This window comes from Lepisosteus oculatus, chromosome 6, assembly GCF_040954835.1.
Source record: "Lepisosteus oculatus isolate fLepOcu1 chromosome 6, fLepOcu1.hap2, whole genome shotgun sequence".
Classification (NCBI taxonomy): domain Eukaryota; kingdom Metazoa; phylum Chordata; class Actinopteri; order Semionotiformes; family Lepisosteidae; genus Lepisosteus; species Lepisosteus oculatus.
In genome coordinates this window covers 24,028,758-24,044,520 of record NC_090701.1, presented here as the reverse complement: position 1 = coordinate 24,044,520, position 15,763 = coordinate 24,028,758, and the positions used below count along the sequence as shown (strand labels likewise).

Below are 15,763 nucleotides of genomic sequence, written 5' to 3'. Positions count from 1 at the left end.
TGTTGGCCATCTCCAGGTTCCCTTCTGTTGCAACCCCAGCCAGTTTGAAGCCAGTGATCTCTCTCATGCTGCTCCATACATCTCTCACCCTATTCCTTTGCAGCTTGTCCTCTACCTTCCTCCTGTAGGCGTCCTTGCTCTCTCTTAACTTCTGCTTTAGCTCCCTCTGTACACGCTTGACCTCTTCCTTATCTCCCCTCCTAAAGGCTCTCTTCTTGTCATTCAGAAGAGCCTTTAGGTCGCTGGTGATCCAGGGTTTGTTATTTGAAAAGCAGTGTACGTCTTTGGTGGGGATGGTGTTGTCTACGCAGAAGTTAATATAGTCAGTGACACAGTCCACCATGCTGTCTATGTCGTCCCCATGTGGTTCGCACAGCACATCCCAGTTGGTGGTCTCCAGTAGTTTACATTCCAACAGATATTTTTGTGATGATTTTTTCACACTGTTTCGGGATATGCAATTTAAATACAAACATCCTGCTCCTTTTTTACAGCATCACCTTTCTGCATTCAGCATGACTAAAGTGCCTCCTGGAGGGCAAGGTTGTATTAGAAGTTTAAAAAGGGACTAGCTTCCATATGCTTCTTTCTTCATGTTTTTTTTAGCAGTTACTATATGAAACATACTGTTTAAGAAACAAACTACAGTATATCAAACTGGATTTGCATTGTTACAGATGAAGAAATGTCCATTAACATTATTTGCTAAATTAAAAATTTTGATTTCCAAAAATCCTAATTATCAAATGATCTGCTTAAAGGCTCCTCAGAGAGTGTACTAGGCCTCTCATAGATGCTGCCATCTTAGAGTGATACTGAAATTCTTATTGCATACAATTCTTTTGTCATACAGTAGCTGTCCTTTCTTATTTTTTGGGTCCTAAGGTAGGAAACTCAAAGGGGGTTACTACTGATGGTGGGAAAGGCCATTTGAGGGGATAGATATTGAAATGGAATATTGTTGATTTTATTATTTGATGTATTTAAAAAAACTGAAATATTTCCTCAGAAATCAAAGAAAACAAAGGCAAAATGCATAATTAAAATTACATTTGGATATGATTATCTTATTATGAAAGCAATAACATGCTCAGTAGAGGTATTGATATTTTAAATGTAATTGCCAAATGCCCAGCAGGAAATTACAACTGAGTTGGTGTCACGATTGTAGTCCCTCCTCCTTAAGGGTGCTCCTGCTCTTTCACTTCGGACCTAATTTTGTGCACATGCCCCTTGTTCCAGCCTCCTTCCCATCCCCCTTAAAAGCCAGACACCCACTTAGTTCGGGGCTCTGCACTGATTCCCATATCGTGCGAGCCCGGGACCTGTACTTGCCTGGCTCTGTCAGGTTTTTAAGTTTCTGTTCCTGTTTCCGTTCCCCCCCGCCGGTTCCGACCCGGTTCCTGTTTTTAACCCATCTGTCTCGTATGGATTGCCTGGCTTTTGGACTTTTGCCCTGTCTTTTGGATTTCCCGTTCGTCTCATCCTTGGATTGTTTGCCCCGGACTCACCCCCCTTGACACCTGCACACTTTGGACACGCCCCCCCGTATTCATTCCTGATTCCTGCATGGCTTTTTCCCTTGTTTCTCACTCAATCCCGGATTGTGTCGTCCGCATAGGGTCCAGAAAGAACTGTTTGTTACAGTTGGCTTTGTTGTTTTTAGAGCCCTGGATAAATGCCAAGTTTTTCATAGTGAAAAACCAAACCAAAACCTGAACAGAATTATTGTTCACTGCAAAACAACAGTAGAACTAACAATATTAAAACACTGAAGCTTTCAGTCATAACATTCACTTGATGTATCACTTCCACCAAATATGGGCTATATTTTACATTAATATTTGATATTATGATTCTGTATCCTAGAACTCTGAGCTAGAACAGGTATTGACTGCTGAGTACTTCTGTGTCCATCACACACACAGGTGCTGAGGACTTAACTACAACACAGTCCATTCCTGTGCTGCACTATGATAAGCTCTGAATGGTGTTGTTGTAAATGCAGACAACACCTTTTTGTGCTAGTAACCATGAAAACTGGGATATGAAAGATAAGCCAAGGTAACTGTCTTACAGAACCAGGAAAACACTTGTGTTCAGTGTTGAATTACTGTAAACATCACCATTGTGATGCACACCATTGATTCAATAGTTTTTTCACAAACACATATCCATCCAATTTAATTCCTAATCTTCAATTTAAGAAACGTGTATCAAACAAATAAGTATAGTCCAATTGAACTATATAAAGTATGTTTTTTATTTACACAAAATTAATAATGCAGCAAATTTCATTTTGTGGAATGAGATTACTAGTCTTTTTGAGCTATTATTCAACAGAAGAAAATGTATTTTTTAAAATGTTATATAAGAATATTAGAATCAAGAGATTGTGTATGTATTCTATTAATAATACTAATAACAGATTAACCCAATATTTATTAATTTGCAGCAGAAACAAAATGACAGCCTATAGTGTGTTAGTGTGTCAATTTTTACAAAAATACAGCATTTTCTGTTTGAGAAAACACAACTATTTCATAAAGTCAAGTTAAAGAATGAAATTATTAGTATAAAATAACAGTTTTATTTCCTAGTGGTGGATTAAATACTCTGCTTGGTAAGAATATCTGTATACCTCGTTTTCCAAAAAAATGAAAAACACTTACTCCACACAGTTTTTTTTTATATTACTTTTTGTCCATCACCATTTTCTAACTTTATTGCTAAAAGAATAGGTTAACCATGAAGATACAAGCAGGGCTGAACACAAAGTGAGGTCTGCTTAAGGTTCCTCTTCTGCTTATATGCTCATATGACTACATAATGTACATTCAAATACTCAGATCCATGAGAAGTCGATCAAAAATGCTGCTGTTACCCTACTTGTCCTGCTAAGTAAATTCAGATCTCGATGAAAAAAGACTTAATAGTGTTATCTCATTTTGTTAATCATTCTTCATGAAGCCTGGCTCTAACCTACATGACAGCAAGATTGTTCTAGTGTATCAATGTCAAAGAAGATTCAGAGCTACTGCTGTAATTGCTATAGTAGTTGAAAACCACGCACTGCTTGTCTGGGCACTTGCATTTAGGCCTCTCATTGTAGAAGGGCAAAAACTGCAAGAAAATCAGCTTTTTTGGAAAAGAACCCTTAATCAGTGTTAACTTGTATGAGACATGGAGGATTTAACTTAAACTCCAATTTAGGAGGATATTTAAACAAAGCTCAGAACAGTGAAAATGCCTGACGCTAGTAGGAATGACAGAGGTCAATAAAGCCAGATGGAATGAACACGCAAGCAGCCCTCTGAGACAATGACAGAGAACATACAGTACACAGTACAGTCCACCACCCAGCAGCCCTCCACCAATGGCCATGCGTGGCCCTTGTGTGCTGGCTACTGCGGACGACAGAAACGGATCCTAAACGCAGATGGGGATGACACAGGAAAGCTTACTTGGTGGCAACGGTTCATCGATTGTTGGGTAATGGTGGGGATCAGGTCGCAAAGCAGGAAGCTGGCTGACTGGAGGATGACTGCATGGCAAGGGGCAATTGCCTACAAAGACGAGAAAAACAGAATGATTTGAAAAGCAAGATAGCATGGGAAACTATGAAGTTCACTGGCTCCTTTTAGCCTTAAATTAAATCCGCAGTGATACACAGTTTCAGAATTGGCCTGTCCAACCAAATGCAGTGTTTTTTTTTACTGCTGGCATGGTAAATAAACATGGGGGAAATGAAATAACCAAGACGTGATTATTCCTAGTTTGGATGCTGCATGAGTAAAAAGATTAAAATGTTATAATGCAATCTTAATTAGAGAATTATTCTTCTAAGCAAGCATAAAGTAGATTATGCCCTTGTATTCTGACAACAGAAATTGCAAAGATTTAGAACTGCATTGCATCTCATGTTAATTGTATCATTTTTTCCCCCAATGGACTGTTAACAAGCTTACAACCAAAAAGGTTGCACCTCAACACTCTATGAACAGGAAAAAAGGCGCCAGAAATACAGTATGTTGTTTAAATACTGTATAAGAGAAAGTCTGTTCTCTTGTCACGAATAAAAATGGATTATGCTACTGTGTCTGGAGGTTGAAAAGGTTTTACTACAGTGGGTTTACAGTCTCCAGTCTGCTAAAGTGATTTCTGTTGTGCATTCTCTGAGTTTGTATCAAATTGCCCATGATTTGTTTTTTTCCTAGAAGCAGAGGATTAGAAAGAAGTGGTAGAAGCCCAGTACAAGTGGAACAAGGTACCAGTAGTTGTACCAGCGGTAGAAGCGCAGTGAGTAAAGGTTCTTTAGATCCTTATGTCATGTTAAACTGGAGGCAAGAAAATAAGGAAGAAGTTAAAACTGACCCAATGAATCATTTATTTGAGTTCTTCTTTAGGACCTAAACAGTAGGTGATTCAAAGAGACTGAGATAACCAGCCTGACTGTGGCCCCTCTCCTGGGTGTCACGAACCGCACTCCCACGTGCACCTCTTGGCGTCAACACCTGTGTCCTAGTTAGCCATTTGCACTGCGCTTGCCCTTTTCCCCATTTAAACCCACTCACTCCTCTCTGTCCTCGCTCACTGTTGAGATCGACTTAGCCTTTCTCTTGTGCACGTACTGATCTCTGGATACCGACCCTGTTTAACCTTCAGCAACGTCTTCATCTCTGTCTTGCGGCTCTCGGATTTGGATACCTTTCCGACCTGACTACTGGATACCCAACCCTGCTCCGTCCCCAGCTACGCCTTCGTTTCTCTCTCTAGCAGATTTTGGATTTGGATACCGTACTGACCTGACTACTGGAACCCGACCTAGCCTGTCTACCCGACCTCGCATTCAGTTTTTTGCCCTTTGGATTTCTAGACATCTATTTCTCTCGGCAACGCTTAGGGTCCGATCACCTCTTCCACAAGTCCCTAGTGACTATTGTGACACTGGGTAGGTCATGTTTTTAGGACAGGTAAAAAGATAAGCAGATGAGATATGAGATTATGAATGGTGGTCAGCCTAAGATACTGAACTCTACTGCTCAAGACTGGGTTATTGCAAACACATGGCATGAATAAGGGGATTAAAAGTTATCATGCAGACTGACTGAACCTTCAGTTGCTGTTCTTTCTTTTTTTAAACTTGAGAGTTTTTATGTAGTTTTATTTTCTTTCTAGCCTTTTACTGTACATTCAAAGGCATGTTCCTGCCATTTTTTATAGATATGTGATTGAGGAAGCAACTATGCCTGAGTAGGGATAACTGAATAGCTCAGTGTGAATACACTGAATACAGTTCACTCAGTGAACACAGTCTGTAGTGGGCAATAACTGTAAACCTTGTGCAATGAGTGTCCTAGAGAACATGTAAGAAATTACCATTATTAGACTTATTTGTGGAAAAAGTAAATATCATGTCACTATTCATGAAAAAAAACACCACCACCTTATCAGATTGATCAAAAATGTTTGGGTTTTCCACTTTCAGTAAGTCAAAATATATTTCATCTTAAAATTGAAACTGTATAAACAGTAGCTGTGTTTTACAATACTTTGAAAATAAGTTCCATTTCCGTACGTACCACCAAGAGTTTTGGGTGTCATTCATAATTCTCTTTGATATACAGTATATACTGTAAATCACTGAATGTTATGCTGCTCCAGGTTATTTGTACTTCTTTTGTCAACAATCGCACCTAAGGTTAATATTGCTGTTTTGATATCAAGGCAGGTTTATAAAATAACCCAAATAATAAGACGAGACTGCAAAATGGTGTAGCAACCAACTCAGATTTAATTCACTAATTCTGTTTTATCTTTCATGAATTTGTATGAGAAAGCTATGTGAGCACCTTGGCTGGTATTGCTCCTGTCAGCATTTGTCCTTATTTGAAATGGCTGTGCTGAATGTTAATTTGAGCAAAGAACTATAAATTGGATGCAAACTAAGGCTTGTTTTAAATATAGAGCCAGTAATGAACAGTGGTTCTTCAAATTGCCAGCCTATCAGAAATCATTCGGCAATTTATAAGTATTTCATGTGTCAGCACTGGACTGTACATGTTATTCAATGCTCATTTCCATTTATTCAATGATTTTAAAGAATTCAAAAAATGAAAAAAAAACGGGTTGATACTGTTCAAGAATCTACTAAAACAAAAACAAAGACTATGTCATATCATATATACTGTATGTGTAGACATTTTTCAGGCTTATCCTTTTTAAAAGACACTGCACCTCTAACATTTAGAAAACTTCAGAAAATTGAACAAACACAGAGCACATTGAGCATTCTAGTAGGAATACAGGAATCTGCATTAAAATTCAAGCACAGGAGAAGCAGAGCCACTAGTGAAAGGAGGATAGATAAAATGCGATGCCCAGCTCTCTTCATCATGGAATTTAAAGTACTGTACCTACCAGAATCTTTAGGAGGTGGGAGGACACCAGAGTACCAAGACAAAACCCACACAAACATGGAAAGAACTTCACACACAGAAACAGAATAAATAATACTTGGAAAAGCAATTTGATCCCTCTTAAATTGATAATAACCATTGATTGAAGGCAAAGCAATTACAAAACGAAAACACCAAGCAACAACACTTTCTCAAACCTTTAAAAAAAACCTGCTACACTAACCAGACCAAGGTGGTGTACCGACATTGACTGCCAAAATTATCAGTAAGTTCAAATCATCAAAATACACTGCAGGTTTCAGATCAATAACCCTGCTTTGTGGGCTTTCGGAAACACCACCATCATAACTGAATAGTAAAATAATAGGATTTCTCAATAAGCCCCATCATCCCAACAGTTCTGTGCGTGGTATTTACATTGAAATATATTTTATAGAAACATAATTGACATTGTGGGAAATAAATCCCCGACCAAAGCAGACAAGATAACGCAATTCCATAAACACAAAGGAATTCGAATTTGTTTAATCCTGGGAAATCTGAGGAAAAAAAACAACATATTTGGATAATGCAACACAACTTTGGAAGCACAAGAAAGAGCTGCTAAAATAGAAAGAGACAGAAGTGATGGAGCTTTCTAAAGAAAATTAGCTTGCATGGACAGTAAAAGCATCACATACTGATTCCGGGGGGAATTCTGCTGCGTGTGAGAGCACGTGTACATTGTCCGTGTGAAAAGTTACAGAAGCCAGTCAGGGGTGCGGGCTGCTCACCTTGGCCTCTGCTGCTGGGACCTGGCACAGGGGACTCCCCGCTCTCCGTGTTGCTCTGGGGGCTTTCCTCCTGCGGTGCTGGCTCCTCCTCCCACTGGGCAGTGCCGTCTCCAGGCTCTCTCTCATTGGTCTCGGGGCTCTGGACGGAATCAGGCACCGATTCAAAGGCGCTGTTCTCCTCCTCCTCTTCTTCTTGCGAGGAGAAGACGGTGCTCTCGGAGATGCGGGGACTGTCCAAAGAGGAGAAGCGGGTGTGACTAGAGAAGCGGTTGCCCCCCTCGTAGCCCGAGTTGCTGTAACAGGAGGTGCTGTAGCAAGAGGTGCTGTAGCAGGAGGTGCTGTAGCAGGAGGTGTCACACAAGTCACAGTCGTTCTCCCCCGGCAGCCTCTGGCTGGACTCGCTTTCGCTCTCCAGATGGGGCTGCTCACTCTCCAGCAGCTGGTTCAAGTCTGAGAGACGCTCGATTGAGAGGCTGCGGGGCAAAGTCCTCCTGCCACAGCTGTCTGTGTCCATGGTAATGCTGTGGGACTGTGTCTCAGAGGAGCTGTCCTCTGTTGCATCCTTGTCTTCCACAGGTTTCAACGTCAGTTCCTCCGAGTCCAGGGTGCTGGCGTCCTCTTCAGCTTCATCACTCATCTGGGCTGAGGGCAGGCTGTGAAGCAAGTGATGGATGCGAATGTAGTGGGTGCGGGGAGTTTCAGGTTCCCCGCAGGCTGATGCGATGACTGTCTCCAGCTCAGAGACTGGAAGCGAACAGGGCCTGTTTTTGCGTTTTGTGGCTGTTCTCATCCTCAGGGAACACCCCTCGGCCTCTTCCTCCTCCTCCTGTTGCTGCTGTTGTTGCTGATCCTCTGCGTCTCTGCCTGGCTCCAGAATGGACTTATCCTCTGCAGCTGCCTCACCACCTGTCTCCAGTGCTTCAGCCGGAGTGTCTGAAGGAGCCTTCTCTGCCTCCTCTCCCTGTGTACTGGCTTCATTTCTTGCATCTTCCACCTGGGCACCAGCACATGGTGGTGGGGTTTCTGTCTCTGGCTGTGGGCTTGCTGGCAACTGCATTCCATTTGGTTCCTTGTCTTCTGGCATAGTCATCTCCTCAGCAGGGCTCTGAGTCTCTCCTTCCGGCTGGGATTCACTTACAGCCAGCTGGCTGATCTCAGTCATCGATGTCCCAGCTACAGGACTACAGGAGCCAGCGCCAAGAGAGGCTCTGTCACTCTGGTTTATCTGCTCTGGGTCGTTGGGCTCCATGTTCAAGTTATCGTCAGTCTGAGGTTCACAGCAAGAATCTGTAACCAAGTCCTCTGCTTGATCTTCCTGGGCAACCGCAGACTCTGGCTCAGTGCTAATGGAGACTTCTTCATCATCTGTCAGGAGAAAGAAAATTATTGGTTGACTGCTCCTCACAGCCAAGCACTGAGATCTCACTGCAGTGAGTCACTGAAAATATTGACTTGTCACACAAGAGATAATGAGTAGAGATTTTTTTATGGTTAAATATTTTAACACAAGTGCAATTTTCATTTCTCCCTACATCACCTATACATTTAAGTTTATTATTTGCCTCCTACCGTATGTTCCAGAATCGCCATGAAAAAGTACCACAAGCCCATCTAAGTGAAATACTACACTGGCAGGCATTAGATATGCAAGTCTAATATGGTTTTAGACTGCTTCTTCATTTCAGTACGAACCATTGGGCACAAGTGCAATAAGTCACTACATAACAGCATTTTATTTAAAATGATTTCCTGCTCATTGCGAGTTTCAAAATTGTATTTGTTACAAAATTGTTTCCAGTAAGTGTACATCTCATATTAGTACAAAAAGCTTATTAAAGTATAAAAGATAGAAGATATCTTATCTTCTAAAAGAGCACCAAATAAATTAGAAATATTTCAGTATTTTTTTCACCATTCCTGATATAAGGGAATTGGGATGAATTATTAGGAATGATGACATCATCATATGGGGAGTCTTATCTGAAATCTATTAGGAATTGTCTCCTAAGGTTGTATTTGCCATCGGTATTTTCCACTTCAGTGGAAGATTTTTCACTTTTGGGAGTCAAAGACTAGCAACATTTTTTCCCAAACGTTTCTCAATATGGTGCATGTCTCTTCGACAAAGTTAAAAGTGAGAGAATAAAAGAGAGAGAGGAACAAGTCATAGTTTAGTTTAGTCATGTCCAATAGAAGATACCATTGAGACTGACAGGACCATCAGATGAGAAGAGCCGAGGATCAGACGTACCTTGATGAATGGACGATGTTATCTCAAATCTGAACTGCAGCTGTCCACTTACATGGTCTGTCGGCAACCTCCTGCCCAGTGTGTAGCTCACAACCCTGTCACTGCAGAGAAAAAGAGCCACCTCAGAAATTCTGTCCAATCAGTGGTGCTGCAGGAGAACCTGCTGGTAAAAAAATCTCCTTTCTTTCAATAAAAATGTTTTTTTCATTCTGCTGTTTTGAAGACCTATATAAAGTGGTAAATTATCAGCAATAGGCATGCAGAATTAAGCACTGATTTTTGTCTTTTGGGATGAAGAATTTCATACAGAGCCTGGTTTTACAATATAATGTATAGGCAGCCTGAACAGTAAACATCACTAAGCCTCTGGATATATAGGGAAATAAATAATAACATTAGGGCCGATATATATATATAGACTGTATAATTATATTTGAATAATGCATTTCTGTTGTCAGTTTCTTTATAGCTGTATCTCAGAATCTGGTGTTGATACTGCAGTTATCTCAAATTGCTTGATATACATTTAATGTGTAATGAGATAGGCATCGAATGTGCCAGTTCTAAAAGTTTAGATGTGACCTGTCGACAAGAATCACTTCCACTGTCACAATAAAAAAGTCAACCTGTCAGAAATGTTTTTTTACTATGTGTGTTTTCCTTGAGTCTAGTTTAACCCCAGTAAAATAAAAAAGTACTGTAGAAATTAAATCCATAAGTTATTTGCAATCTGCAGTGTCAACAGAAATATAGAATGGAAATGTAGAGGAAACCGTATTCTTTATATTTAAGGGCCTGAAAAACTGTTCTTATACATTTGGTAAAGCCAGTGCCAAAACAATCTCCTAAAACCTGTTCATTGATTTGATGGCACTCTGATATCATCTAGGAACATCAAATGCAAAAACAAATTAGAACAATTTGGATGCAGTTGTCTTTATATGTTTTCTTTTGCAAAAATGTATGCAAGTCTAAGAGTTTAAGATATAGCCAGTTCTAGTGAGGAATACAAAGCCTAAGAGATTTTAAGAGATCAGATAAAGGCCATTCTTCCATACACTTACAGCAATAAGAAAATGCATCAGCAGTCAAGAGGGAACAGCTACCGTCATCACGGATTATCTTCTACATCTCATGTAGATATAATGGGTGTGATTTTCTAAGGATGCTACTTTCAGACTACACGCTTTATCCATGATCTGATGGACTATGAAAGCTGTCCAAATCTGTACATGGTTTTGGCAGTTTATCAGTTTAGATTAACAGCTTACCATATTTATAGGTGCTGTGTTCTGGTGTTTCACCACCTTGCCCTGTGCTAAGACTTGCTTTTTCACCATGAGTTAGAACAGTAACATGCAGTCTGCATCAATGTACATTCAAATAATAATACGTAATAAGTTTTTTTTTCAATCAAACTGGTTGCTCTGTAATTTGCCTGTCCTGGTTCCTCTTGCCAACTGCGGGATTAAGTTCCTGAAAAACCCCTGTGGGTGGTAAAACTTCAGTTGTATTATATTTGCATGCATTTGAAATAGGGGGTTATGTTCCCATGATCCATGTTTCACTGATCAATGGCAAACATAACCTGGAGATTTAATCCTTTTAAAATGAATATAATAATAACATGTACAAATGTGAATAGAATTCAATATACTGTACAAAAGTAATGCATGATAAGTCATAGATTAATGGAATACTATTTATAAGATCACTTTTTAGCCATATACAGTACAATTTCGTGCATTAGGTATTTGTCTTTTCGCATACCCCAGCTTACTCTCAATGAGACACAGACAGGGAGAAAAGCTTGGGGTCAGAGCGCAGAGTCAGCCATTTATACAGCGCCCCTGGAACAGTTGGGGTTAAGGGCCTTGCTCAGGGGCCCAACGGAGTAGGACTCCTCTGCTGGCCATGGGGTTTGAACAAGCAACCTTCCAGCCACAGGAGCAGATCCTTGGCCACTGGACCTAGGATGCGAACAGTGTTGAGTTTGTATGTCCTCCCCCTGTTTGCATGGGGATTCTTTAGGTTCTCCAGTTTCCTCCCACAGTCTAAAAACATACTGGTAGGTTAACTGTCTTCTAGGGAAATTGGCCCTGGTGTGAATGTGTGTTTGTGCCTGTGTCTGTCTGCCCTGTGATGGACTGGTTTGTCGTCCATTGTTTATTCTGACTTAAGCCTGTTGCTTGCTGGTATAGGCTCCAGCTCCCCCATGACCCTGGAAACCAGCATTACATTTAATGATAAACCTGAGAAATTGTAGATAATGAAAAAAAAAACATACATTATACAAACTGCGAATATGACAATATTGAACATAAAGGAAGATGTCCTTTTGAGAACTCAAACACATCATTAGTTCAAGCTGTATGCGATAGCTGGAAAGGTCAGTGTCATCATTAGTACAACAGTGAGGGAAGTGGTCTGACTTCAAGCGATGAATGGATTTGATTATGGAGTCACCACGGCATGCCATTTTAAAAAAGAAGTTCTTGTGCTTAATACTGATTTAATCATTAAAATTAATTTTATTTTGAAATGTTTGAAGCCCATGCATAGTTTTAGTGTAATTAATTCAATTCTGTAAAGACAAAAATGTGTCTAAAAATTTTTGTTCAGTCATTATTAATATTCAGTCTTTGATGTAATAATGCATTTCTAACCTTTATTGTAACCACAAAAACATCAAAGTAAAAGAGATCAAAGCACGGTGAAACCATGGAACAGTAAGGTGATTTATCATTAAGGTATTTGGCTACTAATTATACTAATTACTACATACTGTAGTACTAATTACTAATTTATTTGGCTGATGCTATAATTAAAAGAAACTTTTACTGGTACTAATTTAACAGCAAACATAAGTAAAGTACCATTCTCAAGAATACAACAGCTGTACTCCACCCTGGATTTAAACCACCAAGTTCAAAGCCTTACAAACTCTTCAAATAAAAGCAAGGGCAGAATGAACTAGAGGTACTGTATGACATTAGCATGGGAAAGCTGTGAAAATTCACAATTGAAAATTTGCACAAGGGAAAATATGCACAATATGGGAGGGTTACAGTAGTTCTCTGCGTTTGTCCAAGGTGTAACGGACATACCCTATTGCATGTCTTTCCAGGAGCCTCTGTACTGGCATGGACAGTTTTCCCAGGAAGCGCTTGATGATTGGTCTGCTCTTAGCAAACTTATCCTTCACCTCTATCTCCAGCACGTCCGTGGGCAGTGAAACAAAGTTGAATTGCTAAAGGAGGAAAAGGAAAAAGAGAAAACGGAGCTGTTGTTACACTTTACTGCCTCCTCACAATCTGGTGTGGTTCATGTACACACACTGTGTATGGAGAGTATATACTGTATGTGCATTATATACTGTATATAAACTACAGGTGTTATTTTTATTCAACCTCTTCTGTCAGAAGTGAATATTGCTTCATTAACTTCATATCTATATACACAGAACACTGGTGCAGTATATTAAAAAGGCAAATTTCTGAACTGTCAAGTCTTTTGATAATACTTCTACACATTTCTTACAAATATTAGCACTTTGGCCCAAGTGTTATTTTTGTAACTCAGAAGTCTTTAAAAAAACAGTTATTTCTTTCATTTCATTTTCCATTTAAACATGTGAAGAGAAAGGATACTTTATGCACATTCTCTATAGAACTGACACCTAGTTAATGATTAAATTAATGTCTAAAAAAAATGACAAATCATTTTCTCTTTTCTGCTGTTTGAAGAAGTGTTTTAGTCTTCTAGACCGAGCCTGCAGACAGCAGCTGCAGCACCAATGCCAAAGGTACAGTACTTAAGACTTCTCACCGGTTGCTGTATATACAGATTAGCACATCTAGAACTCACAATAAGTCTTAGTTTGTCCCGTAGTTACCTGTATAACCACAAGAACTACTCAATGAAGTAGTTTAGTCCCCTGTACTAAATATCTACTAAAATATGGATGATAAATCAATAGTTTTAATGTGAAATGCAGTACACAACAATGAAATTTAAAGAGAAGACCTTGTACAAAAACAAAATTTGCTCAAGTAGTAGTAACTCTACTGTACCATCCAAAACACTTCAGCAAATATCATATGCACATACTGTGTAATGTATATACTGATGCACTAAAACACACCACATGAAAAACATGTTATAATTAAGTAGTGTATTTTAATTAAATAGTGTAATTTTCTAAACATGCTAGACAAAGATGTTTTTTACCATTTAGTTTTCAGAAAATATTTGTATGCCTGAGAAGACAAAACCTTTTGCTGCACAATATTTCCAAACCTACAGTATATGGTGGCATTGGTTTTCAGATGTCCAGAGGGAAAAGTACTATTGTATATACTGTACCGGCCCTCCAACACTACTTAAAACAGCCACCAGGTTTTCTACGGAGTTCTCCCATTACAGGCCCAAACTTGCTTAGCTTCTAAGATCTGTTCTTAACTACAATTACAAGACTACAAATATATTTTATTTCACAGCTCCTGACAGGAAATAAATATGTTAAGAAATGCAAGTGGTTTTATTACGTTACGTTCTGCATTATCAAAATTCAAATTGAAACACCTGGAAATTTTAAAAGCCAGAGTTTACATGAAAAAAATGTAATACTACAGTATATTTCCACATTATTTTGATTGATCCAAAACATTCTGGTACTACACAGACAGTTAATGCTTTGAAGGATAAAACTATACACGACATTCAGATATTATTTACACTTTTCGGAATATGTGTAGGCTTGACATTTTTATTAATTTTGCAACAATCAGTATGTCAGTGCAGTAAATCAGACATTTGAACTGAATTTATTAACTATCAAGAAAAAGCACTGAGGCAGATAAAGCTGCATGATGACTGGTAAGCAAATACTATCCAGCCAGGACACAAACTCACTGAGTACTGGAAATGAGCAGCAGATAAGCTTGTCTCTTTTAAATTGCTTCCTCTAAACAAATCACACAGATCTTTGTTTAATTAAGCAATCTGATATTCGATGATTAAGCATTCATCTCTGAGCATACCAAGTGCTTTGAAAATATCGAGCCAAAGTATCCAATAAAAGTCTACCATCGTCCAGGGAAATGTTAATTGAAATCAGTAAATGCCTTTAATAGGATGTGATAAGAGATGTATTATTATTTGTTCAACTTGACAATTCTATCCAAGGGCAGCACAGTGGCACAGTGGTTTGAATTGCTACCCCCCTTCAGTGCTGGGGCACTGGGTTCAATTGCTGGAGTTCAAGAGTTCATATACGCCAACGCCCGTTCCAGGTGCTCTTCATTATAAATACTTGGACCTGGATGGGCTCAGGGTTCTGTAAGTGAGTTTACACACTGAGCCCCTGGATATAATAATAATAATAATAATAATAATAATAATAATTGGTTACACTTATATGGGGCTTTTCTGGACATTCCACTCAAAGTGCATTACAGGTAATGGGGACACCCCTCCACCACCAATGTGCAGCATCCAACTGGATGATGCGACTGCAGCCATAGTGCGCCAGAACGCTCACCACACATCAGCTATCTTTTGGGAGGAGAGCAGAGTAATGACGCCAATTCATAGATGGGGATTATTAGGAGACCATGATTGGTAAAGGCCAATGGGAAATTTGACCAGGACGCTGGGGTTACACCCCTACTCTTTTCGAGAAATGCCCTGGGACACAGAGAGTTAGGACCTCGGTTTTACATCTCATCCGAAGGACGGCGCCTGTTTGCAGTATAATGTCCCCGTCACTATACTGGGGCATTAGGACCCACATGGACCACAGGGTGAGCACCCTCTGCTGACTCCACTAACACTTCTTCCAGCAGCAACCTTAGTTTTTCCCAGGAGGTCTCCCATCCAGGTACTGACCAGGCAACACCTGCTTAAGTGTATATAAGTTTCCCTAGTTTTGCTTTGTTGGTCCCTGCTTGCTACCTTGCTACCTTGCTGTCCTTTGGCTTTGTTCTACTGCTGTGAGTTTGTTGGGTTTGATCTTTGCTCACCTTTTGCTCACCTCTTCAAATCGTTTCTCATTCCCTACCGTTTCTCTGATTCCCTCCAGCTTTTTACCTCCCAGTCTCTTTCCAGCTGGAAACTAAACTATGACTGGGATTCACCACTGCTGCAGACAAAGCTTCTCCTGTTCCCTAGCTAGCCCAGCAAAATGTCTGCGTGCGTGGCTACTCGGTTCGCCTATCAGCAAGCAGGCTGCGGATCATCTCCAGAATGATCATTGCTTTCTCCCTCCAGTTTCAGTAGCAGCATGACATCACAACATCTTTATGCATATTAATAAAATA

The 15,763-nt window shown here is 39.8% G+C and overlaps 1 protein-coding gene across 5 annotated transcripts in view; it reads right to left on the bottom strand.

Annotated features, from left to right (window-relative positions):
* Nucleotides 1-15,763, bottom strand: part of LOC102689406 (E3 ubiquitin-protein ligase HECW1) — a 123,152-nt gene that overhangs the window by 40,374 nt on the left and 67,015 nt on the right. For 4 of the 5 annotated variants that reach the window (XM_015354536.2, XM_006634299.3, XM_015354539.2 and 1 more), the window contains 4 exons: nt 12,551-12,693; nt 9,444-9,544; nt 7,193-8,557; nt 3,465-3,566 (listed from right to left, as the gene is read on the bottom strand). In XM_015354536.2, the coding sequence (XP_015210022.2) occupies nt 3,465-3,566; nt 7,193-8,557; nt 9,444-9,544; nt 12,551-12,693 (1,711 nt within the window). The remainder of the gene's footprint in view (nt 1-3,464; nt 3,567-7,192; nt 8,558-9,443; nt 9,545-12,550; nt 12,694-15,763) is intronic. The other variant, XM_015354540.2, reaches the window with a different exon arrangement.